Source organism: Corythoichthys intestinalis, chromosome 13 (genome assembly GCF_030265065.1).
Source record: "Corythoichthys intestinalis isolate RoL2023-P3 chromosome 13, ASM3026506v1, whole genome shotgun sequence".
NCBI classification, from domain to species: Eukaryota; Metazoa; Chordata; class Actinopteri; order Syngnathiformes; family Syngnathidae; genus Corythoichthys; species Corythoichthys intestinalis.
Window position 1 is genome coordinate 26,761,611 of NC_080407.1, and position 24,542 is coordinate 26,786,152.

The window sequence follows — 24,542 nt, forward strand, 5'->3', positions numbered from 1 at the left end:
CTTTAATACTGAATGGCGGCGATGATGGCAGACAATTTCGTTTCTAGTTTCAGCGACGAATCCGACGTAGAAGGACGTAACGAATGTTCATCTAATGGCGACGAGGAGAGTTACGAAGCTTTAATCGGGGTTTTAGGTTACCAATTTGAGCCCAAACGAACGCCAATGCAGCGTAATGAAACGGTCATTGAGGGGAGCAATGACACTGATGAAACATCGGCAGCAGATCGTGTGGGGAAACACCAATGATTTGTTTTGCATTTCTTTTTGTGAAGCTGATACACCGTGACTGCAAAATAAAGGAATGCATAGAATAATTATCATTTATTGCGCTATCATAGCTTTTCGCTCTGCCAACAGACACAAATATGAATGGGATCAGAGGATTTGTTCTATATATTTTACGAACGATAATTTATACATGTGTCCAGTCCTGTATCCAATGCGTGACATTTTTTTATTATAAAAGAGTACTCACTCTGGCCATTTCGAGCTTGGCTGCTCCCCTCCTTTGCTTAGCTTTAGCCTCCTTTACCAGTCATCGTCCTCTTTCTTGATATCTCGGGGCATTTAGGTGGCTGCACCTGCATGGTCGGCACCGCATCTCCTTTGAGCAGCAATCTTTTAGCAAAACCCGATTTCTCTTGTCCATAGTTCGAGAAGCTTTCAGGTAGAAAATGTGCACCACAGAAAAGAGTGCCGGAGGCTGTGTCTAGAAAATTAGCCTTCTTTGCACGGACGAACTTTACCCATTGTCTGTGTAGTCCAGCTTTTTTTTTCGCGTTCAGGAACTCATGGATACTGTATTCCGATAAATAACTATTTGTACACCACATAGCACAGCAGTTTTGAACCATTTTTGTGATGTTTTGGTCAAACAAACCGCAACGCTACTCTCTCGTCGTTAAAAAACAATGGCACCTGGCTCCGCCTCGACTGTCAATCACTTGTCGTGACGTCTCCGCCCCATTCGGCTGTTTCCGGAACACTTTCGGAAATGTTCGTCATTTTCGATCTATTTTTGATAATTGCTCATTAATGTGATTGATTTTTTTGTTAACTTTACCAATATTTGTTATCTTGGCACATAACGGTTCTATTGATGTCTCACACCCCCTTTGCCGCTACATACTCTTTTAAGTTTACTTTTCATCGTCCAATGTGAAATGGACGGGCCTCATTTCACAATGACCAGTGATGGTTGCTTTGCATGTAATGCAAACGCAACCTATGTTATTCCTTTTTTTTGATGGTGTTTATTCGGCGCACCGCAAAGCCCAAGCGTGTTGGCCCATCGACACCGTTCAAATACCGATATAACCGGAATTCTCGTGTGACGCAGGGAATGTTTCGAAGAACCCCCAAAACATTTTTTTCCTAAATGTATCTAGTCTTTACAATTCTTATCCAATTCACACAAATCATTGGCATGTACGTCGTTCTATTCGTCTATAATAGCCAAAATTTCCCCTTCATTTTCAATGGCAGAAAAACATGTGTAACCGGGCAAGGCAAGCCCCTTGGTAACAATAAAATACAGGCCTGGCAAAAATAATGAAGCAGTAGAGGTGGTGGCAACAATGAACAATTTATTTAATTGAGTAAATTTAACAATCATTACTAAAACACGCTTTATTCAAAACTTCTTAAAAGTGTTGAGTATATATTTGGGAAAAAAAAAAAACTAAATCACTGCAAACAACTCAAATGTGAAAATACCCCCAACCAAGAAAAAAGCAAAAAAGGAAAATAACCAAGTTCGGTTCAGTTAAATTCTTTAAAACAACTTGAGTGAATTAAAAGGGAAACTTGACCAAAATAGAAACTTCATTAAACAGGGTGACCTGACTACACAGGGAAAAAGGGATCTGAATTAAACAGCAGTTGACAAAACCACTCATTCCAGGTGGTCACTGCTAAGAAAAACAAAGGGTTAACATAACACTAGTGATGGGACGAAATGGGCCGAGGCTCCGAAGCTTGTGTCGAGTAATGGAAGGGGCGTTTCCACAAAGCTTGTATTGAGGCGCGCGTCATTTCGGCAAAACCAGGATATAATGGCATGTGAAGCCTCGCCCGCCGGCTGATTCTCTTGTATGCTTCGGGAGTGGTCCGATGTTCGGCGTGCATTGCAAACAGTACAGACTACGGTATAAATTGGTTGCGAAAACGCAGTGGCGATCGCCTGTTATCTCACATTTTGTGAATTTCGTGCTCCTGTACTTGTTACACCTGTGCGCAACAATGCAACTAGTGCAATATTTTCAGAAAGTTTGTTACAGCTTTGCACCCTACCTATGTTCTTCCCACAAGGAAGACATGTATGTGAACACATAAAGTATTTCTTCTCATTTCCCCATATTTGCAATTCCAATAGTTTTATATTGTTCCCTTTTAGGCTTTGAAAGCTATGGTGGACGACAGGTATAAGCTGGCCGAATAAATGGTGTCAAAGGCTTCTGCAGTTAGCCTTACAGCAGATATGTGGACATCCATGAACATAGACTCATATCTAGCTGCGACCTGCCATTTTATTGATGAACAAACATCATTGCACAGTATTGTTTTGGGGGTAGACCATTTCCCCGAGGCACATACTGCTGAAAATCTTGCTCGAGCACAAACTGCACTCATGTCTGACTGGAGCATCACTGACAAAGTTACCTGCCTTGTAACAGATGGTGCAGCAAATATGGGTGCCTGTGTGAGGGAGCTTCATATCTGACACACAGTTTGTGTGGCGCACACTATGAATCTCCTGATAAAAAAAGGCCCTTGCCCAAAACTGTGTGCTGAGTGAAATTAGGGAGAAGTCCCAAAAAACAGTAGGCTACTTCAAGAGCAGCAGTACTGCAAAGGTGAGTTTCATTGATATGTTCTAAATTCAACGTAATTGAAAGTTGCTGCTGCAATGACACTTGAATTTGCCACTTTACTGCAGGAGCGGCTGACACAAGTGCAAGAGCAAATGGGCCAGCCAGCACTAGAGCTAATACAAGAAGTTGAGACGAGATGGAACAGCACCTTTTTAATGCCTCAATGAATTTATGACCTGAGGGAACCAATTGGAGCAGCGTTTGCAGGCCTGCGCACTGACATGACTCCAATTTCCTCACAAGAGTACTCAGTTGTTGCTGAAAGTCTGAAGGTACTCGCCCCTTTTAATGATGCCACAGTGGAGCTGTTAGAGGAGAAAAGTATCTGGATCAAAGGTCATTCCACTTTTAGCAACGTTACACCATGCATTGGAACTGCAGCAACTGGGATCTCTTCAAACTCCAGATACAACAGGATTGGCTGAAAATCTGAGAAGACCTTTAAGAGAGAAGCTCAACACATTTCAATTTATGAGCATCACGTCACTCACAACACTACTTGAGCCACGATTTAAAAAGATAGGCTTTTTCAACCCCAACAAAGCATCTGATGCAAAAAAAAAAAAAAGACTTGCCGCAGAATGTGATGCTGTCATGAGAAAATGCAACTCAACCTCCACTTTTTCACATGCGCAGATATCAGAAGCAGCTCTGCCGGTGTTTCAAGGTAATAGTACACATTACTTGTATTGCTGTATGCCTTGTATGTCGCTGGCAGCCTGTTTGTCTATCATAGGGATCAAACTGTGGCAATGCTTGGATGACACAGTTCAGATGACCAGGGTCCCAAACACCATAGCTGATGCAACCCTGGAGGTCCAAAAGTACCTATCTGAACCAAACATCGACAGAATGGACAATCCATTAGTGTACTGGGAGACACATAAAAATACCTACCCAAATTTATATAATCTGGCACTCGCATTACTCTGCACCCCAGCTTCATCTGTGCCTTGTGAAAGAACATTTTCTAAAGCTGGTGAAATATTGTCCAAAAAAAGAAACCGTTTAAAGCCAGCCACTGTTGCAAAACTATTATTTCTAAATAAAAATGAATAACAAATTATCCTTAGCACTTGTTGTATTTTGTTCACATACTAAATTACTAACACAAGCACATTCATATCTTTGTGTTAAACAAATAGCCATTGAATTCTTAACACTGTTGCCCTCTTGGGCTTCTAGACCACTTGATGGCACCATAGAGTAAATGAAGCACCATGAAGCTTTGCTGCATGTGCAAACCAATTGGCTGCAAAGCTTCATTGCTTCATGAGGCTTTATTTGGCCATCATTAACTTCTGCATCCGCGTATGCCACACAAAAAAAGCGGCCAGCTCTGCCGCGTCGGTAACGGCGATACTTCGGGTATTGCAGAAAAGGCAGTCCCGTCACATTTTCTGAATCTTAGAATCAATTTGATAATGAAGTATCAGTTTTAGTTACAACCCTAGTTTTAAGTTATTATAATTATAATTAGGCTTGTTCTGAAGAAAGGGAAGAGGAGGATAGGAATGAATAAAATTAACAAGCACAATGAAGTACAAGCACTTTGAAATTCGAAGCAGAGTCAAGAGATTTTCATCAACGGAGGCCGGAACGATTAAAAGCTCAAACAATTTTAATCATCATTGTCCAATTTGTACGACAAAATATTAGTCCAAAATAAAGAGAAGAGGACTACGAGATTATAGTCGTACTGTTACTAGAAGGGAAAAAAAAGTCATCCTGTTACGTTGGGGTAATGTAGCTGAATAAGCGTACTTACCACGTACTTTCTGTTGCACTTTGCCGCCTCCACTAAAGTCAACGATAATGAAAGCATCTCGTGAGGCTGTGTTTAAGAATCAGCTTCCAAAATAAGGAAATCTGTTATCTTTTAGCTCATCTACATCAAAGTATAATCAATGGAAGGATTTTACTGATGCTTTGTCGGAGCTCCCAGCTAAGGAACATGTACATTAAGTGCGTAGCCCCTTATTCAGCTACATTACCCCTATGTAATAATACGACTTTTTTTCTTGTAGTAAGAGTACAACTTTAATCTCGCAGTCATTTCCCCCCCTCCCTTTATTTGGCCCCAATACTCTGTCGTAATATGTCAATGTCAATCAAAAGTAGTAACTTTTAAAACTATGTATAAATACCCATCTCCAAAAAAAAAAAAACAATACTTCTGAGCCAATCATAATTTTCCAGATTTATGCAATTATATTATTGATAAATGATTTAGAATTCGCGGTCTACGGTTTCAAATATTAGCTGTGGAAAGTGTAGTTTGAAAGAGGGAGAGTATTGTATAAATAATGCCACTCGAGAGTTAAATCAGATGAGGCAATACCTTTGGCAATACTGTGGATCCACATCATACAAGGATTGGACACAGCGCATGTAAGGCACCGATACTGCCAACCCTCAACAGGATTTGAGGAAACTCTACAGACTACAATTGACCTGCGTGCAGATCTGATGAAGGCAGCGTGGATGACAGGCAAAACAGTCATTGTCTACTGCTTCTTACACCAATACACACGTGTCTCTTAATCAGATACTTTTGAGCGAATTTTTGACCACAAACTGAACAGGAAAAAGGTTTTTCTCCAGTGTGGGTTCTTGTGTGTCTGTTTAAGGTACTCTTATAACTGAATACTTTCCCACAATCTGAGCAGGAAAAAGATTTTTCGCCAGTGTGGGTTGTTGTGTGTACTTTTAAGGAACTCTTATGACTGAATCCTTGACCACAAACTGAGCAGGAAAAAGGTTTATCATTACTGTGGGCTCTTGTGTGTACTTTTACGTGTCTCTTAATCAGATACTTGTGAGCGAATTTTTGACCACAAACTGAACAGGAAAAAGGTTTTTCTCCAGTGTGGGTTCTTGTGTGTCTGTTTAAGGTACTCTTATAACTGAATACTTTCCCACAATCTGAGCAGGAAAAAGATTTTTCGCCAGTGTGGGTTGTTGTGTGTACTTTTAAGGAACTCTTATGACTGAATCCTTGACCACAAACTGAGCAGGAAAAAGGTTTATCACCAGTGTGGGTTCTTGTGTGTACTTTTAATGTACACTTCTGACTGAATCCTTGACCGCAAACTGAGCAGGAAAAAGGTTTTTCACCAGTGTGGGTTCTTCTGTGTTGTTTTAAGTGCTGAATTTGAGTGAATCTTTGACCACAAACTGAGCAGGAAAAAGGTTTTTCACCAGTGTGGGTTCTTGTGTGTGTTTGTAAGTGGGAAATTTGAGTAAATCCTCGACCACAAACTGAGCAGGAAAAAGGTTTTTCTCCGGTGTGCATTCTTATGTGTATTTGTAATTGGGGAATTTGAGTAAATCCTCGACCACAAACTGAGCAGGAAAAAGGTTTTTCTCCGGTGTGCATTCTTATGTGTAATTGTAAGTTCCGCTTTTTAGCGAAACCTCGACCACAAACTGAACAGGAAAAAGGTTTTTCACTAGTGTGGGTTCTTTTGTGTCCGTCTAAGTTGCTCTTCTGAGTGAATTTTTTACCACAAACTGAGCAGACAAGAGGATTTTCACCAGTGTGGCTCCTCATATGCATACGACAACTATAGTTATTAGCAAAGGTTTTCCCATGGTGAGTTTTCTTATGACCATCATCTTTGTAAGGTGAGTGTGACGTGGCGCCATTTCTATCTGATGGTGCGATGAAAATGTGTGCTTGTGATCCTTCTGTTGAGCTGCTGCTTGGAGGCTCCGTCCCTCTGCTGGCCTCACTCGGACCATCCTCGCTATTCAAGGGCTCACCAGTCGAAATTGTGATATTGCCCTCCTCTTTATAGTATGGCAGCTCTACCTCCTCCTTTTTGATTGGAAGTTGTACTTCTCTCTTTAGCTGTTGAGCGTTAGGACCAAGATATTTGCTGAAACCTGCAAGACACAAGAAGACCAATGATATATTTTATGGACCGTCTATCCAGCTACTCGGCCGTGAGGTTAGATTGGCTGAGAGCGCGAGAGTATGTACGCGCGCGTACAAGATGCATTCTGGGCTGTCATTCCAATAACAACAATGCAGCGATTGGCTGTTGGTCATCGTGCATTGATACACCTAATTTGGAATGAGCTCGACGACAAGCTAAAAGAGTTGAAATCTATCTCCACCTTTAAAACAATGCTGAAAAGCATTCTGATCAGTAAATATAAAAATTCCACCATATCGAGGTTATAAATTCTCTTCTAGGGAAGTATTTCTTTGTGTGTACTTCGTGTTTAATATAAGTGTTTGTATGTTATTGTATGAGAATACTGCAATATGCGATAATTTACTTTTACTGCTCTTATAGTTTTTCTTATGATTGTCTTAATGTATGCAGGCTCCTGGCTATAAGCTTTGAGTAGCTTCTTAAGGAGACCGGACTCACACATGATCCTAGCTCAGCTTTATGAGATGATTAACACTTTGTGAATATGAATGTGTGTGTGAATAAATTGAAATTTAATTTAATAGTACTAAATTACCACAACAATAATAGTCCTTCTGTTAACGGACCCATTTCAAGGAGTAGGGGGAAATTCTACGTATCCGTCTGCTGAAAAAGCCTGATAGCACAAATATAAGTACGCCTGCCCCTCTGCTATTGGATGCGTTGTTGATGTTAGTGCGGTGGAACAAGGCTCCATTTTTCTCGCCGCGAACTCATTCACACTTGCTGTGCCGTCCAAGACGGCCGTCCACTGCTCACTCTTGTCAAAAAGTCCGATCCAAAATACTGTAATGCCCTGGCTGGGAAGAAGAAAGAGAGAAGTTGGTATTGGCTTACCAACTTTACTGTGGCAACAATGATGAAAAAAAAAACATAACAAAATAACAGCGGGCTACTGCGACATTAGATCGCTATCTCGCCCATTCTCCCAACTCACTTGCCCTTTAAGTCACAACTTCCCAGTCTTTAGGGGGCCGCGCATTGTTACGGACATTAAAATATACAATGAATAGGTTGCCCCTGAACCCTTCACACTAGGCTGCTGCTAGTTTGAAACGGTCTTAAAAAATTTTTTAAAATAAAATATCTTATTTGCAGGGAGTAGCGGCTTTTATTTTAGTGTGGTGCTGCGCCGCAGTCTCATATATGTAGGAGAAGCTCTGAAATCAGACTTCATATTTGAAAGAAAAAAATATCGTGATAATTATCGATTTTGACTGATAAGAAATTTTTTTATTACGATAACAATTTTCGTCATATCGCCCAGGCTTGACCCAAACGTACTGTTTTGCCTGGACATGTCCCTTTTTACATCCTGACCAGGCGCCTGGTTGTGTTTTATGAATTCATGAAAATGTCTGTTTTTCATTCCTTTTCACGGGACCAATTAGCGCGCGTTGAAATTTACTGATGCTTCGCACAGAATGCTACGGTACTGTACCGCCTGACACGTGTTCTCAGAGAGTGTTCAAAATTATTCAACCCCCCGTGGATAAGTTTGACATTCATTTCTCATTTTGTTTATAACCACATCAAATAATGACATGTCAACTAGACAAATACAGCTGAAATAACAAAATAAGTTTGGGGAATATGCCAACTAATGGCCTTTCTGTGAATACTTCACTGACAAAATTATTTAACCCCCCCCCCCCCCCCCCAAGTCCACCACTCTTAAGAAAAAATGTTTCCTTTAGGTGTTGTCAAACAGCTGATGAAAACATCTGTAAATGTGAAAGGAACCCAAATGAGCAGCAGTTAAGCAGATTTAAAAGGACTGTGACACATAACTCTTCTTGGCAGTTAATTGGTAGGTAATGACATCTTTACAACATGGTGAGGCCCAAGGAATGGTAAAAAAAAAAAAAAAAAAAGTTCAGAGAGGAGGTCATTTCACCCCGTAAGCAAGGTTATGAATATAAAAGGATAGCAAAAGGATTAAAATTTTCAACAGATACAACTGGGAGCATAGTCCGCAAGTTTAAAGCTAATGGCAAAGTGAAAACGCTACCTAGGCGTGGTAGAAAGAGGTTACTGTTTGCAACTACTGTGCGATACCTGAAGCAAAAGGTGGAGGAAAATCCCCAGGTGATAACTGAGGAACTACGACAGGACATGTCATTGGAAGGTATTCAGATTTCATCTCAGACAATAAAACGCACACAGTGAAATAATGGGTTCCATGCAAAAACTCCCAGCCACCCAGCCCCCCCCCCCCCTCAATGACTCAGAAGCACCAGAGGTATGGCAAAAACCAAGTGGACAAACCACAAAGGTTTTGGGATACTGTTCTCTGGAGTTATGAGACTAAACAAACTATTTGGACCACTGGATCAACAGGACGTGTGGAGGAGAAAAAATGATGCCTATAAAGAAAAGAACATCCTATCTACTGTGAAGCACAGTGGGGGGCCAGTCATGCATTGGGGTTGTTTTGCTGCTTCTGCTACAGGGAATCTTCAGCATGTGCAAGGTATTATGAATTAAGTTCAATCTTGGATGCAAATGTCATGCAGTCATTGACAAAGTTGATGCTTGGGTGAGGTTGGACTTTCCAACAGGACAATGATCCTAAACATACCTCAACATCTACCACATCTTGGTTGCAAAAGAAGTGCTGGAATATTCTGGAGTGGCCATCACAATCACCGTACTTAAATCCCATTGAAAACCTCTAGTGGCACATAAAGAAGGCAGTTGCAGCACGCAAGCCCAAAAATGTTAATGAACTGGAGGCCTTTGCCCATGAGAAATGGGAAAAAAAACCTGTAGATCACTGCAAGAAACTTGTGTCAAGCTATGCTTCACGTCTAAAGGATGTGATTGTTGTAAAGGATGTTATTCTAAGTACTAAAGTTCTACATAGCTAAGGGGTTGAATAATTTTGTCAATGACGTAATCACAGAAAGGCCATAAGTTGGAATATTCCCAAAAATGTTTTTGTTATTTCAGCTCTATTTGAGTCTTTGACATGTCATTATTTGATGTGGTTACAAACAAGATACAAAAATAAATGTCAAACTTGCAAAAACACCATCTACTGTGGGCGGGGCCGGATCTATGGGGGGGGCCGGCCCACCCAGACGTGAGTCGTGCCCACCCAATCAAAATGTCGGTGTTCTGTTATGCATAAAAGATTGATGGGTTTTGTGATTGAATACCTGAGTTTTATTGCTTTTACGTTTTATTAGCATCATCTAGTGAACGCCTTAATTGACTGCATCTCATGCGCACTTTATTTGAAAGAAACTGCAACACGGAAGTGACGTTGTTCAGTAGAGAATCACACGACGACGGCCGCAGTCAGTTCACGCCGTCTCTGTGACCACTTTGCCTTGAATTTGAGGTTGCATCGCCGGTATGTATTGTTTAAATGCGTTTAAAAACGTAAATATGTGAACTGTGTGTACTTCAGTGCAAAAAAGTGAGACAGACTCACTTAGCATGAAACTTGTGATAAGCTAATTACCCACGAGTTAGGGTCGGCAATTCTCGGACGCTCTGCTAATTGTTTATTCATATTTTTATATGCAGTTTGCTACAGATAGGGCAGTACATATGCGATTTCATATATTGTGCATATTTTGATGGTGTTGTTTTGTCTGTTTTCTTTAGTTTCACCCTTTTGAGTTTTAATAAACCTGCTTAGACAAAGCCACGTCTGCAGAGTCGTTCATACGAGAAAGGAGTTCATAGCCACGACTATCGTGACGGCACAGTCAGGAATATTTATTGTAGCGTCGCACTGGATATAGAGAACGCACGGAGAGTTGGTCTAACCTATTTTTTTATTGCAGGATTAACGGTTACTGTTGGCCGCAACCACGCCGAACAAGTAATCACCAAAACAAGGTGTTTTTCCAACCTCGTTTGTTATCCGCTCGCTTCCTCTCTCTCCTCCAGACACATTCTCGCAGTCGGACATCCGGGCATTAATGACGTCACCAGCCACAACAAAGCGTCGCCATATTGAAATGGGGGCAAAACACGGGTCACAAGCAATTGCTCTGTCGTGCATTGTAGTAGAAACGCGTTGAACTTTTGTCTTATTTGCGGACTTTTTTTCCGTCGGAATGACTAAAAGTTGCCGTGTTGCGGGTTGTAACACAAGGAAGAGTTCGGAGCCACATTTGAAGTTCTTCATTCTTCCTCGTGAGAAGAAAAGGACAAGCAAATGGCTGAAAGCAATCAATCGAGGAACAGTAGAAGAAGGCGGTTCCGTGGACCATTCTCGGCAGTGGGAACCTAAATCCAGGCACATTTACGTTTGCAACCGACATTTTATTAGTGGTGAGTAAATTTGAATCGATTCCCCCCCACCCCTCCCCAATTAGCTGCTAGGATTCAATAGAATAGGCAGTGGTTATTATTACCGTAACTGACAACTCGCAAAGCGTTATTTTTCTTTTGCCGTGAACTGCTCTGATCGGTCGATCGGTATATTATTGGCCTGGTGGAAATCGGTTATTTTGCCGTGACGTGTTCATGGCTAAATAACGCTTGGAGGCGAATTATCGGTTACGGCAGAAATAATCACTCCGTATATACTACCAGTTTTCTTAGTTCCACACAGTACATATTCCACGTAATTGATAAAGGTCAACTTACTGGGTGACTTTGTGAGGTAGTTGTAGATGTTTCCGAACTCCACTGCAGGCCATTCCTTTGGATTTTTTTCCAGCTATCAGCTGCGACTTTGTATGGGCAGATTTGCAGGCCAATACACGCTAATTTTAAGTCGTATCGCCTCCTCGCGTCTGTCGGCAGTGACTCGTGATAATAATAAGTCATGTTTAAGCAGTTTTAATGAAAAAAGACGCAAAACACAGCTGAAATATATGAATTTTAGACAACATTTGTCTACAGATGTTTATCTGTGCTTGCCCACATCTCAAAATGGTGACACGTTGCTATGCGAGATGACGTCATCGTGACATCACGCTGACTGCGAGAATAAGTAGATAGATGAATGGAAAAAAAAAAAAAATAGAAATTAATGCAGCCTCAACAGGACACAAGCCAGTGTCCTACTTGCGCCGGTCCCAAGCCCGGAGAAATGCAGATGGTAAAAAAAAAGCCTGCATTGGGGGTGCCCCCTCAAGTTTTCTTAGTGCCCACTCTGGTGGGTAAACCTAGATCCGGGCCTGACTGGGGGGGTTTAATAATTAATTATACAACTGTACATGTAGTAGTATACTATAATATTAATGCTACATATTTTAAATATGTATTTTCTTACTGAGAATTGTTTAGAATCATGTTGGAAAGGTGAAGTCATAGTGTGTTGCCTATATGCACCAGTATGGGAAATCCGTTGACCATATGCAGTACGTCAGAATAATTCGCTGCATCTACTTTTTTGTCACAGTTTGGCTCACAAGCTCATTCACTTACACCAGTGGTGTCCAAACTATTCCACATAGGGCCGCAGTGGGTTCTGGATTTCATTCAAAACAAGATACCATCTTTTCACCAATCTGGTGTCTCACAAGTGTAATCAGTTGATTGCAGTCAGGTGCTGTTTGTTTTAGCAAAAACGTCATTGGTTAAACTGTCTGTGCTCGATTGGTAGGAACAAAAACCAGGACCCACAGCAGCCCTTGAGAACAGGTTTGGACACCCATGACTTACACAGTCTGGTGTCTTGCGGTACCATTGACACTCCTGAATACTTTCTGTTGTGTTTCCGCCTCGGAAATATATGTCTCTAAGTATTTTTTGTTTATAATAACATATGAATGCGCAGTATATGTATATTTCTGTGGAGAAAAGTTGAATGTATTAAATGTCTTAAATTGTTGTTGTGTTATAGAAACCAGCCTATGCTAAGGCTAGTAGCTCAAGCAATTTGTGTTATCCATATAAAAGTTGAGTATACAAGCAATGTTCCCTCTAGTTTTTTATGTGTCTGAGCAGACACACAAACTCCCTGAGCACACTGTGGATCACAGTGAGCAACATCAGATGCGTACCCTTGGGTACACATGCCTGTTCAAAACCCTGGATCATGCAAGTTAAATGTCTTAAGGCTCCCCTGATGCAGGTATGAGGCGAATTGATTTTTTTCCTTTGGAGGACGAGCCTGTCTTACAAAAAAGGGCGCTTCAGGTTCCCACTTGGGGTCACCAGGCCAAATGGGTAATATTTTAATGCAGTCATGTTCAGGCTGGAATACTTCTCATACATGCCAGATATGAAAAAGAGTGCACCTTGCACCAGGGAGTTATTAGCCATTCACTGAACTTGGCCTGTTTGTAGAAAGGTAACAGATAAGGCCAACTGTGCAGCTCTCTCAGCAGAAGGGAGAAGGGATAGGGGGGGATTCGGGAAAAGGCCAAAGATCTAATCAAACTAAGCCAAATCAATAATTTTGTATGTCCAAAAACAATTGGTTCGAGCAAGCACGAGCCATGACTTTGATCCCATAGAAATATGACAAAGTTCCCTCACAATATTGAAGCAGTGGAGGAGGGACAAGGGAGAAAACAGAATAATAGCGTATTTTGCTCACTTCTGAATCTACAACGAGCGGCCAATGAGGAGTCTGTTGCAAGACGGGGTGGGACCAAGCAATGTCACATCCCGTTCAGTTATATTGCTAAGCAGTCTTTGGTGATTTGTTCGGCAACGTCACTTCCCGTTCACTAACGGAACGATTCATTTGGTGGTGGTGGGGTGGGCGATTCGTTGAACGATTCGGTTGAACAAGTCTTTTTATTGAACAAAACTGAATGGATTCGTTCCCTCAAGTGCACTGTAGATCCCGTCACTAGTGTGGCGACAAGATGGTGGCGCAAAAATGATCAATATTTATTTTTGTTTTAATGTTGAACTCATTAGCTGCCATGGACGGAGCAGAAACGTGAAGTCTCCTTTGAAAGATGTACAATATCACAGTACGCATGACACCATTCACGATTGAAGCACGCGTGAAAGTAAACAACTGAAGCATCTGTTTGTGTAAATTGTAGTTCATAGGGATAGGGATTGCTTTGTGTCAATCGGAAACTATCAGTCAGAACGAACCAAATTCACGTGTGGAGTCCCTCAAGGATCAATTCTTGGATCACTCTTATTTAACATCTATATGCTTCCGTTAGCCCAGATAATGGAACAGTATGACATCTCCTATCACGCCTATGCAGATGACACACAACTGTACATTTCTGTGTCCCCACATGATTATAGTCCCTTAGTCTCCCTGAGTAAATGCATTCATCAAATCAATGAATGGATGTGCCAGAATTTTCTCCAGTTAAATGTGGAGAAGACAGAGGTGATCATTTTTTGGGCAAAAAAAGGAAAGGTCAAAGATAAGCAGGGAACTTAGCACAATGTCACTTACAGCTACAAATCAAGTCAGAAACCTTGGCGTAATTATTGATTCAGACCTAAAATTTGATAGCCATCTAAAGTCCGTCACTAAATCAGCTTATTACCACCTAAAAAATATAACCAGAATTAAGGGGCTTCTGACTCAACAAGACATGGAAAAACATATGCATGCATTCATTTTCAGCAGATTGGACTATTGCAACGGTATATTTACAGGTCTTGATAAAAAAAATCAGTCAGGAAGCTGCAGCTAGTACAGAATGCTGCAGCCAGAGTCCTCACAAATACAAGGAAGCTGGACCACATTACACCGGTTTTGAAATCGCTATACTGGCTTCCAGTGAGTCAAAGGATAGGCTATAAAATACTACTGCTCGTCTACAAAACACTTAATGGCCTTGGACCAAAATACATGCTTGACTTGTTAGATTCCTATGAGACATCTAGACCCCTAAGGTCGTCTGGAACCGGTCTTCTGCATGTTCCAAGAACAAGAACCAAGCAGGGTGAGGCAGCATTTAGTTATTATGCTCCTCACCTCTGGAACAAGTTACCTGAACCTCTGAAGTATGCTCAAACTGTTAGCTCTTTTAAATCAGGGCTAAAAACGCTTTTGTTTAGCACTGCATATCCATAACTAGCTATATATTTCAATCTACCTGTTTTCTATTCCTCTTGTGCTTATCTCCATTGCTGATTTCAATTATTATTAGTAGTAGTAGTTTTTGTTTTATTTTTATTTCTGTTTCATTTTTATTTATTTTTATTCTATTTGTGATTAAATGCGATCTTTTGTCTTGGTTTTTACGTTGTATTGATTTAAATGTGATTTTTATGATCTTCATGTGATGTAAAGCACTTTGAATTGCCTTGTGTTGAATTGTGCTATATAAATAAATTTGCCTTGCCTTTATGTGAATCATATTGTTCACTTTACAAGTTTTACTGTTAGTGTATAAAGAGAAGTTTCATCAATAATTAAAGATGCATTACTGCAAATTTACTTTTGCAGTATTTTGTTGCACTGTCTCTTAACTCTGGCTGCCATTCACAGAGCTAGACTCTCAATCCACTTAGACTGGAAGAATCAACAGGAAGTGAGTCAAAAAGGCCCCAAAATGAACAACAATTGACCTAAAATGCCCCCAAATTAAGCTGATCAGTTTAAAGTGTGAGGGATGGCAGCGAATGAACATTCTTTCGCACTCCCAGTTCCAATGGATAAAACATCTACCAGTGATAAACTCACAGCCAAAGGATGAGAATCGCTTGTTTTTCATGTTTATTAGTTGTTTTGTAGAACGATTTCCCGACCAATGTATCTATACTCATTGTATCGCCATTTCGTGAGATCATCGTTATTGTGAGCTTTACATTGTAAATCGTATCGTTTAATGAGGTAGCAAGAGGTTCCCACCCCATTCATAATTTGATTTTTTTCAAAACAAGATAAACAAAAAAAATGCTTGTCTTTATTTAAGACTTCATTGAGTAACTGACAACAGCCTCTCACTTGAATAAATTTCCACAGACTGGTGTGAAACAAACGATGATTGGCACATTTGAAGCCTTTGATCATAGAGCTACCGAGCCTTCTCTCGCTAGGTCAAAGCTACAAACCTAAACATACCCATACCAATTACTTTGTTTTCTTCGATGAGGGAAAACGTTGGAGTGTTTCACCTCCTGCAGCCATCATGTAGCACAGCTGACACACTGAGCAACAACCAGAGTGGGAGGGGAGGGATAAGCCCTACCTGCAGCTCAGACAAATTTCTCCCAGCATTTTTGGGATACAAAGAATAGCTAATACCGGAGGAACGGTATGACGGAAAGTCTTAGTGATTTTGAAACCGTGACGTTTTCATACCTCATTATGCCTTCAAACCGGTACCTGGCACATGTTTATATTCTAGGGGTGTCAAACGATTAAAATTTTTAATCGAGTTAATTACAGCTCAAAAATGAATTAATCGTAATGAATCGCAATTCAAACCATCTATAAAATATGCCATATTTTTCTGTAAATTATTGTTGGAATGGAAAGATAAGACCGAGATGGATATATACATTCAACATACGGTACATAAGTACTGTATTTCTTTATTATAACAATAAATCAACAAGATGGCATTACCATTATTAAAATTCAGTTAAAGTGATCCATGGATAGAAAGACTTGTAGTTCTTAAAAGATAAATAAGAATAATAAAATATATAAATATATAAATAAAAAAAATATATATTTATTTTAAAAAATTATAGAAAATAAAAGATAATAACTAGTACAAGTTATAGAATTTTTATATTAAAACCCCTCTTTATGTTTTCGTTTTAATGAAATTTGTAAAATTTTCAATCAAATAATAAACTAATAGCCCGCCATTGTTGATGTCAATAACTACTTACACAATGCTATGGTGCTGAAACCTATAAAATCAGTCGCACCCGAGCGCCAGCAGAGGGCGGCAAAACTCCGAAAAACACAACAAGTGCACCTTTCACTTTGCAGTTCTTTTTGCTGTCCTTTCTGTTTGAGCGGGGCATTTGGGCGTTAATTGCGTCAAATATTTTAACGGGATTAATTTTAAAAATCAATTACCGCTCGTTAACGCGATAATTTTGACACCCCTATTATATACCGCAAATTTTTGTAAATCATGGAGGCAAACAGAACAGACGAGACATTTCTGTGCCTCGTTTTACACATGGGAGCGTTTGTAAACCTTACCCTTGAATACTTCCTGAGTACAAAATGCTCAATTGCTGGAAGATAGGCTACACAACGACAAAGACTGCAACAACTTTATGTTAGGCGGCAGTTTGGAATAACGTCAGTCTGGTGGGACATGGACCGCAGACAGTTTCACCCCCCCGAGTATCAGTTGTGCGAGAGGAAACAATGAAAGGGATGATGATGACAATTGCTTCTCGGTGCATTACTTCAAGAGGCCTCAATACATACGGCAGAGATGAAGACGTTGGCATTAGGGATGTCCCGATCCAGGTTTTTTCACTTCCGATCTGATATTGTTTTGCACTTCCGTTCCGATACCGATACTGGCCGATACTGATACCGGCCTATCTGAGCATGTGTTTAAGTTTAAAGTTATTTAGCCTCCTTACTTAGTTGTCAGACTCATGTCGAAAACGGTTTTAGTACTCTAGATAACAACTAGCCAGCTGAATTAGGTGAGTTTGAATAACACACAATGGTTGGTAACAAGAAACTGATTCAGTGACAAACACAAAACATTATAAATAACAAACAGAAATGGCATAGTCAGTCAGCAAAACGTGCAAATAATATTGTAAACGGTCTTAAACAAACAACCTCAGTGGAAAATCCCACAAACCCCCCAAGCTATTAGATGCTTTTAATGTTTCGTGCATTAGTTACAAAAATTGTATAAAAAGCCTCTCAGGTTTAAATAAACTACTATTTCAGTATCAAGTTAACATTTTAAAACAGTAAATAAAATACTCAAGTCCCCATTCTGTATCAGCACCTTTACACTACATTCAATTCATTTAATTTTGCGAATCAACTATTAAAAGTTGGTAAAATTGCTCCCATTATTCCATAATTTCCTTTCCGTCTACTTTCGACATGTGAAAGTTTTAAAACTGTTTTGAAGATAGAGTCGAGTCAGGATTTTGCCGATTTACGAGTATTTTAGATAAAAAGTTAATTATGTTCGCTTGTAAGGTTCACAACAGCCTAAAAGGGAAGTCTCCTGCTTTAAGATGGCGGCTGTTTACGAACGCAACTAGTTTTCAATACTTCAATGTTGCTAACGCCATTGAGTCTGTCATATTGCATCTAGTTCTATATACATATGATATTTATTATCTACAGTAAAACGATGTTGACGCAGTTTGTAGCGGCTGTCAGCAGCAGTCAGGTATTCTTGTGTTTTTTATCCAGCGGCATGAGTTGAGCTAAAGCCGTGAGTTGAGCACTGGTATTACCCGGGTCTATGACAAGTGCATATTAAATCTGACTAATAAAAGTGCAAGTGCATTAGTCCCCTGAGCTGTTTACACAAAATATTACAATATAAAACTGCAAAACGGCAACAAAGTTGTAAAAATATTTAAACAAAAATATTAAGTGTCAAAACTTTATGTGCAGCAGTACTTTATATAGTTATTTGAAAAATACGATTTACAATAAATTTAAATATAAAAGAAACAGAAACTCAATTGAACTTGTAAATAATTGACCTGAATAACTGCAAATAACTGATGAATAACAGAACCAACTTTCCTGCCTTCCTGATAGCTGTCACATGAATAAAAAGAAGAAAAGACATTCCTCCAGCTGTGTTATGTATTTGTCTGCATATCGTCCACCTTCCTTGCTCAGCAATTCTCAACTGGGTCTCATAGGTTTTTGGCCAAGACTACTAGTTTATCCACTATTGCAGGCTTGAGACAAGAACGTTGGCACGTAACAATGTTCCCACCTGTACTAAAAAGCCTCTGATGGGAAGGTCTTAGCAGGAATGCATAGATACCTCCGTTTTAAATGGTCCCACATGTTCGACAGATTACTTCTTGTTGATGCAACCATGGCGAGGCACTGTCGACAGGGCTGTTTTTTGTCCCTTATAGTCTTTTTCTTGCCAAAATACTTCCAAAACTCCTTTTGGAGACGGTCTTGCCTCGTTTCCTTGCTTCAACGTGTTGCTTTCTTGCTTTCACTTTGAGAACGGCCCCTCCTCCCTCCGCTCTGCTGTTCGGCCCCTCCTCCCTCCACTCCGCTGCCGCGGGGGGAGGGGGAGGAGCCGATGACTTGCTGGAGGGAAAGAGAAGCTGTGCGCTCTCCTTCCCTCTCCTTCCTCAAAACAAACGTTTGTGGATTAAAAAAAATGAAATGAAAAAACTATCGCACGTCCTTGCGATGGGACTATTGCGCATGCGCACATCGCGATGGCGATGTTTAAACGATATATCGTTCAGGCCTACTAGATGACTTGAATAGCTGTTTGGAAAGACTTTGTATGACTCACCATCACCACAGCTTACAGTAATCCCTCGATTTTTGCGGTTACTGCAGACCAGAACCCGCCGCGATAAGTGAAAAACCGGGAAGTAGCACCCACCCCAATTTTTTTCTTTTTTTTGTGTGTGTATTTTTTGTGCTCAATGTATTTATTCAGATTTTGCATTGGAAAGAGATACATATAATACATGTTTTTTTCTCACTTTTCCGCCCAAAGTGTTTTAAAAAATGGTTTTTAAGCACTTCAAATGTCATAATTACGATCAGTTTTAAACATAACTGTCCAACCAAATCATTTTTGAACAAGGATAACGTACTGTAGTCGACTTGGCTTGGCTTTATTAAATGCTTCTGTTTATCTCCCTTATCTGTGACCATTGGAGTGACATGTAGAAATTTCAAACTCCTCATGATCACTTCTGGCATTTATATGTCTCCAACGTCTCTGCACACATGCACATTCATTCCAGCGCGGCTTCCTTGCAGAAACTGTTTAACTGTTTAACAAGTTAAACGATGATTGACAGAGGCCCGTGTGAAGTCTTTGGCCAGATCAAAGCCATCGTTAACTTTAATAAGCAAGTGCCGCAGTGACTGAGAGGAACAAAGGGCTGGGAGAGGGAGGGTGTGAGGCTGTGCAGAGCAGAAAGCAAGGCGTATGTAGATTAAAAAAATAAAAACTATCGCACATGCTTGCGATGGGACTATTGTGCACGCAGACATCGCGATGGCTATGTTTAAACGATATATCGTTCGGTCAGGCTTAGTTCCAATGATGTATTTATTACACGTGCATGTTGACATTTTTTAAATATGGTTGAATTGGGGGTCTCAGAACGGAACCACAAGCCACCTGAGTGTTGTCTGCCATGTGTTGTTCTTTCACACAATCATGGTGCACACGCTTGTTTTGCAGACGATTACACGCGCTTCCGTTTCTTAAATTTACACCAGTGTTGCACCTTAAACACGCGCTGATGTACGGATGTCAAAATGAGTCAGTCATATTTCGTAAAACAACAAGGATTGGACACACTATCGCATAAAGACTAAACGGATTGAACGAATGCCACCAAATGACAGTTCTGGCTTCTTCTTCAGACAGAGCCCAGCACTCCCCTCAAGCTGAGTAATGTAATACTCACAGAACAGGGAGTGTGATGTGAAATCGTCACTCTCTGATGGTCGAGCGATGAGGTTGTCTGCTTGGGATCCTTCTTTTGAACTGCTGTTGCTGCCATTCTGAGGCTCCTCACTCACACCGCCATCTTCACCCTTCAAGGGCTCATCAGTCCAGTTGGGGATGTCCACCACCTCCACTTTAACATATCCAGGGTGCTTCTCCTCCTTTTTGTAGAGATGAGGTTGCTGTTGCTCCTCAATGTGGGGGTTCACCACTCGAATGAAATACTCCTGCTCCTCTTTAATGGGGATGAATTCTTCCTCCACCTTCTTGATGTATGGCGACTCTTCCTCCATGCGAGGACACTCCTGGCGTTCAGGACGATGCGGTTGACTGACATCTGCAAGACAAAGACCATAATCACACATGGGCCAAATTTTATGTCTTCATTTGCCATAATAGGTCCCTCAAAAAATGTACGGCTTCAGAAATAATTCTCTGTGACCATTTTGTATTTCTTCGTATCTTGTTATCATCCACTATGACCCGATATAATAGAGCCGTCCCGGCTTGTTGAAGTTGTTGACATAGTCGATGAAGTAAATGCGTTGGTGAGCACAATATGTCGTCGATGGTTGAAGGCGAGTAAAAAAATTAATAAAAATACATGCGTGGAAAGTTGACAATGTCAGACGCTCGGGTTGCAAGCGAGGAAAGTGGCACAAAGCCAAAAAAGCAGACCAAAGTGGCCAAAGCATGGACTTAATTCAACAGATAAAAGGAGGGTGTCACTGTCGTGTGCAGTCTCTCGGGAGTCCATATTAACTCATTTGCTGCCAAAAACTTATAAATATGTTCTATTTTTAATTGTTTCAGTGTCCCAAAAACGTATTTATACATCTTTTACATCTTTTTTTCGACAAGAGGCATCTCTAGGTCTTGACGCACCTAAACTGCAATGCACAAGGCTCAAAACCCATTTTAAAGCAATAAAACTGGCCACTGGAGGGCAGTTGCGCATTTTGTAAGAACTCATCCGAGCCAAGAAAGGAAGTGAAGAAAAATAGTCAGGAAACGGAAGTTGGAGGGATCTTGTGAAGACGCGAGAAAAATGTGGAGAACGATCGGGGAAAAAAAGGCAAACAACTCTGGAGGAGTGTTTTGAAAAGAAAACGAAACCATCATCAAAGAAGGATTCACAAAAATCTATCTTGATGAGAAAGACGGTGATGAGAGAGAAGTTTACCCCGTCTGCGAGACCGCCACAACAGCGTCAGGTTCCACACGCGTTCTGCGGAGCTCACGTTGCGTTACTCCTCAGCCCGAGGTTGAAACCAACGATGAAGATGGTGAAAAATGTGAGAGCGATCTTGATCCGGGCTCATCAGATTACTGGGAGCCACCTCATTCAACCGGGAGCAGCCGAGAGCCTTCCCCGTTGTTATGTGCGCAAATAGTTCAACAGTTCAACATTTTAGTTATATGTAAATAAATTGTTACTTTGCGATCAAAAGCTCTATTTGTCTTGTTGTAGAACGAAAACATTCAGATGTTTTGGATGTCGCAAAAGCGAAATATGGCTGTGTTTAAGTCGAAGTTATGTTTGAAATGTATGCTTTTACAAAAACCTAAATTTCTCTTGTTTTTTTCATCAGAAAATGCTCGAACTAAGCTATGTTCTAATGCTGATTTCTAAAGAATGGAAAAAGATATGAACTAACTTTTTCTTTCTGCTGAAAGAAGAGAGTCTAATCTTTCATTTGGTGGGTTTCATGTTTATATAGCAAAAAAACAGAATTTTTTGTGGACCTTGCAAAATCAGTCAAAATGCAGTAAAACGGACGGGAGCGAAGAGCCTTGCTCTGGTGATAATGGCTGGGAGTGAATGAGTTAGGGATGGGCAATACAGCCTTAAGTATAAAAGAACTACGAGAATAAAGTTGTACTTTTGCTACGAGGAAAAATGTTATACTACGTAGGGGTAATGCAGCTGTAAACTGCAGATACACACGTTACCTTAGCTGGGAGCTATAACGAAGCATTAGATTATACATCTTTCAATTGATCATCATTTGATGGAGATGAGTCAAAATATTCCGGATTTCCTTTTTTGTAAAGCCAACTCTAAAACACAAGATGCCTTCAATATAGTTGATTTTAGAGGAGGCGGCATGGCACTACGTAAAGCACGTAGCTGCTTGTTCAGCTACATAATAATTTTTCTGTTGTCATTCTTGTGTTGAGGCGGCAAAGGGAGAAAAAGTAACTGGTAGATTACTTTTAAAGTAACTTAGTTACTTTGATAATGAAGTAATCAGTAAAGTAACTATATTACTTTTTTAGAGGTAATCTGTGACAACACTGCATGCGATATTCACATCAGTAATATCGCCAAGCAGACCAAAATTTGGAGACAAATGAATCCTGCAGTTCGAAAGGGATGAGAGTTCCTTCATTACCCGCAGCCAGACCTGCCAAATAGCATGCAAATATGTATCTGGAATATTCTCCTGACAGTTTGGACATTTATCAGATTGGGAAAAATCCATTTTGTACGTATTAAATTAAGTTATATGCCATCTATGCAATATCTTAAATTAGATAAATTGCAGATTGCTATTTGTAGTCGAGGTAAATGTATTTTTACAGATTTGTGTCCAGCAACTATTATCGGATATTACTGAAAAGTCGTTTCTCCATTTACCGATTGGTAAATATGTAGAATTGTTACATGAGAATATTTTAATTCAAGTATTCTACATCACATTAAAATTAGAAAGAGAAACCAAATCAGTGAAGGTAGAAAGCCACAAATGGGGTGCTGCGTAACAGCACTTATCAGACATTTTGTGTCTTTAAACATTCGAATTGTAATGTGTAGTACTTGCAAGTCAAAAGTTAACTTACTCGCCTGACATTTTGGGACTTGATGTTTGCTTGCTGGGCGACGTGTTTATCCCAGGCGCGTTGTTTCTCTTTGTTAGCTGCTAAACTAGGCTAGGCTAACAAAGCAGGCCTCGACGTTTCAACGTGCACCCAAACGACTCGAAGCAGAAAAAAAATATCTGACACCTTCCAGTCGATTACATTGCGTCGTGGGGCTTAGTGGATTGTCTACAAAGCACCAATTTTCCAAAGCAATCGGACGGCTTCTTCAGCCACTCTCACATCCTCTCCGTCATGGCGCATGACGAGCGCGTATACGACACCGCTTTTTTTCTTCTTCTTCTTTTTGTTTATTGGCAGTTTACCCCTCGGTGCCGTGGGGCATTACCGCCACCTACTGGACCGACGGTTTAGCACGAGATCAGGCAGTTACAGACTAAAAGTAATCCCTCCTGACAACTAGTGACGGGATCTGTCGTTCACTTGAGTAAACGAATCCATTCCGGTTCGTTCAGTAAAACGATTCGTTCAAACGAATCGTTCAACGAATCGTTCGCCCCCCTCATCTCCCTCCCCACCCAAATGAATCGTTCGGTTAGTGAACGGGAAGTGACGTTGCCGAACGAATCACCAAAGACCGCTTCGCAGTATAACTGAACGGGAAGTGACATTGCTTGGTCCCTCCCTCTCTTGCACATTGACCACTCGTCGTAGTTTCAGAAATGAGTGACAGGCGATATCATTCTGCTCTCAGAGACAGCCTCGTCTCCCTCCCGCTGCTGCAAAAGCGAGGGAGAACTTCCGCGTCGTCTGTCCTAGTTCTATGGGCTCAAAGTCATGGCTCGTGCTTGCATTTCGAATTAGGACACGGTTAAACATTTTCCTTTTGAGGGGGAAGTCGGGGTTTGGGGTCGGGGGCGCACGGACTTTCTTTAGCATGATCTTGCTCACATATACAATGCTGCTGCTAACAGCCAACGCGGCATGCCTGCTGTCATGAAAATAAAAATAAATCGAAAGTTTAATTTCTAATTATGGAACGGCCAACACATCATATTAACCTCTCGCTCTGTTGTATTTTTGTTTTTTATTATTAAGATGATCGTTTTGAATTTTTGCACTGGTATTAATAAATAAAATAATCCGGTCAGCTCCCCTGTCGTCCCCGCATCTCAGATCGTCAAATGCTGACGAGAAATAATTGTTTGCTTTATGATTTCGCCTTTCTACTCTCATTAGTCTGTTAAGAAAAATGTAGACATATTGCGACATCTCCCGTGTCCGCGCGCTTTGTTTTTGGGGCGCTTGAGTAGCACATGATGGACGGATTGACATAATTTGTCAAACCAACCGACACCCTCTGACACGGA

At 40.6% G+C, this 24,542-nt stretch overlaps 1 protein-coding gene across 3 annotated transcripts; it reads right to left on the bottom strand.

The window, feature by feature from the left end:
• LOC130929000 (gastrula zinc finger protein XlCGF57.1-like) lies at positions 1–23,477 on the bottom strand. Of its 3 annotated transcripts, none has more exons than XM_057855843.1 (3): positions 23,198–23,477; positions 20,309–20,686; positions 1–6,764 (listed from the first exon to the last, which is right to left on the bottom strand). In XM_057855843.1, exons 1-3 carry the CDS (start codon positions 23,202–23,204, stop codon positions 5,377–5,379), a joined length of 1,773 nt encoding a protein of 590 aa, XP_057711826.1. In that variant the 5' UTR covers positions 23,205–23,477; the 3' UTR covers positions 1–5,376. The 3 variants fall into 3 exon arrangements, with proteins under 3 accessions (XP_057711826.1, XP_057711827.1, XP_057711828.1); XM_057855844.1 differs by having other exon boundaries at positions 23,194–23,477; XM_057855845.1 differs by lacking the exon at positions 23,198–23,477 and adding an exon at positions 21,533–21,659.
• Positions 23,478–24,542: the final 1,065 nt, after the last annotated feature.

Excerpts from the sequence above, each read along its gene's own strand:
- LOC130929000 (XM_057855843.1), bottom strand. Across the intron at positions 6,765-20,308 it reads CACATCACACTCCCTGTTCT|GTTTCAGCAAATATCTTGGT; the intron begins GTGAGTATTACA and ends TGTGTCTTGCAG.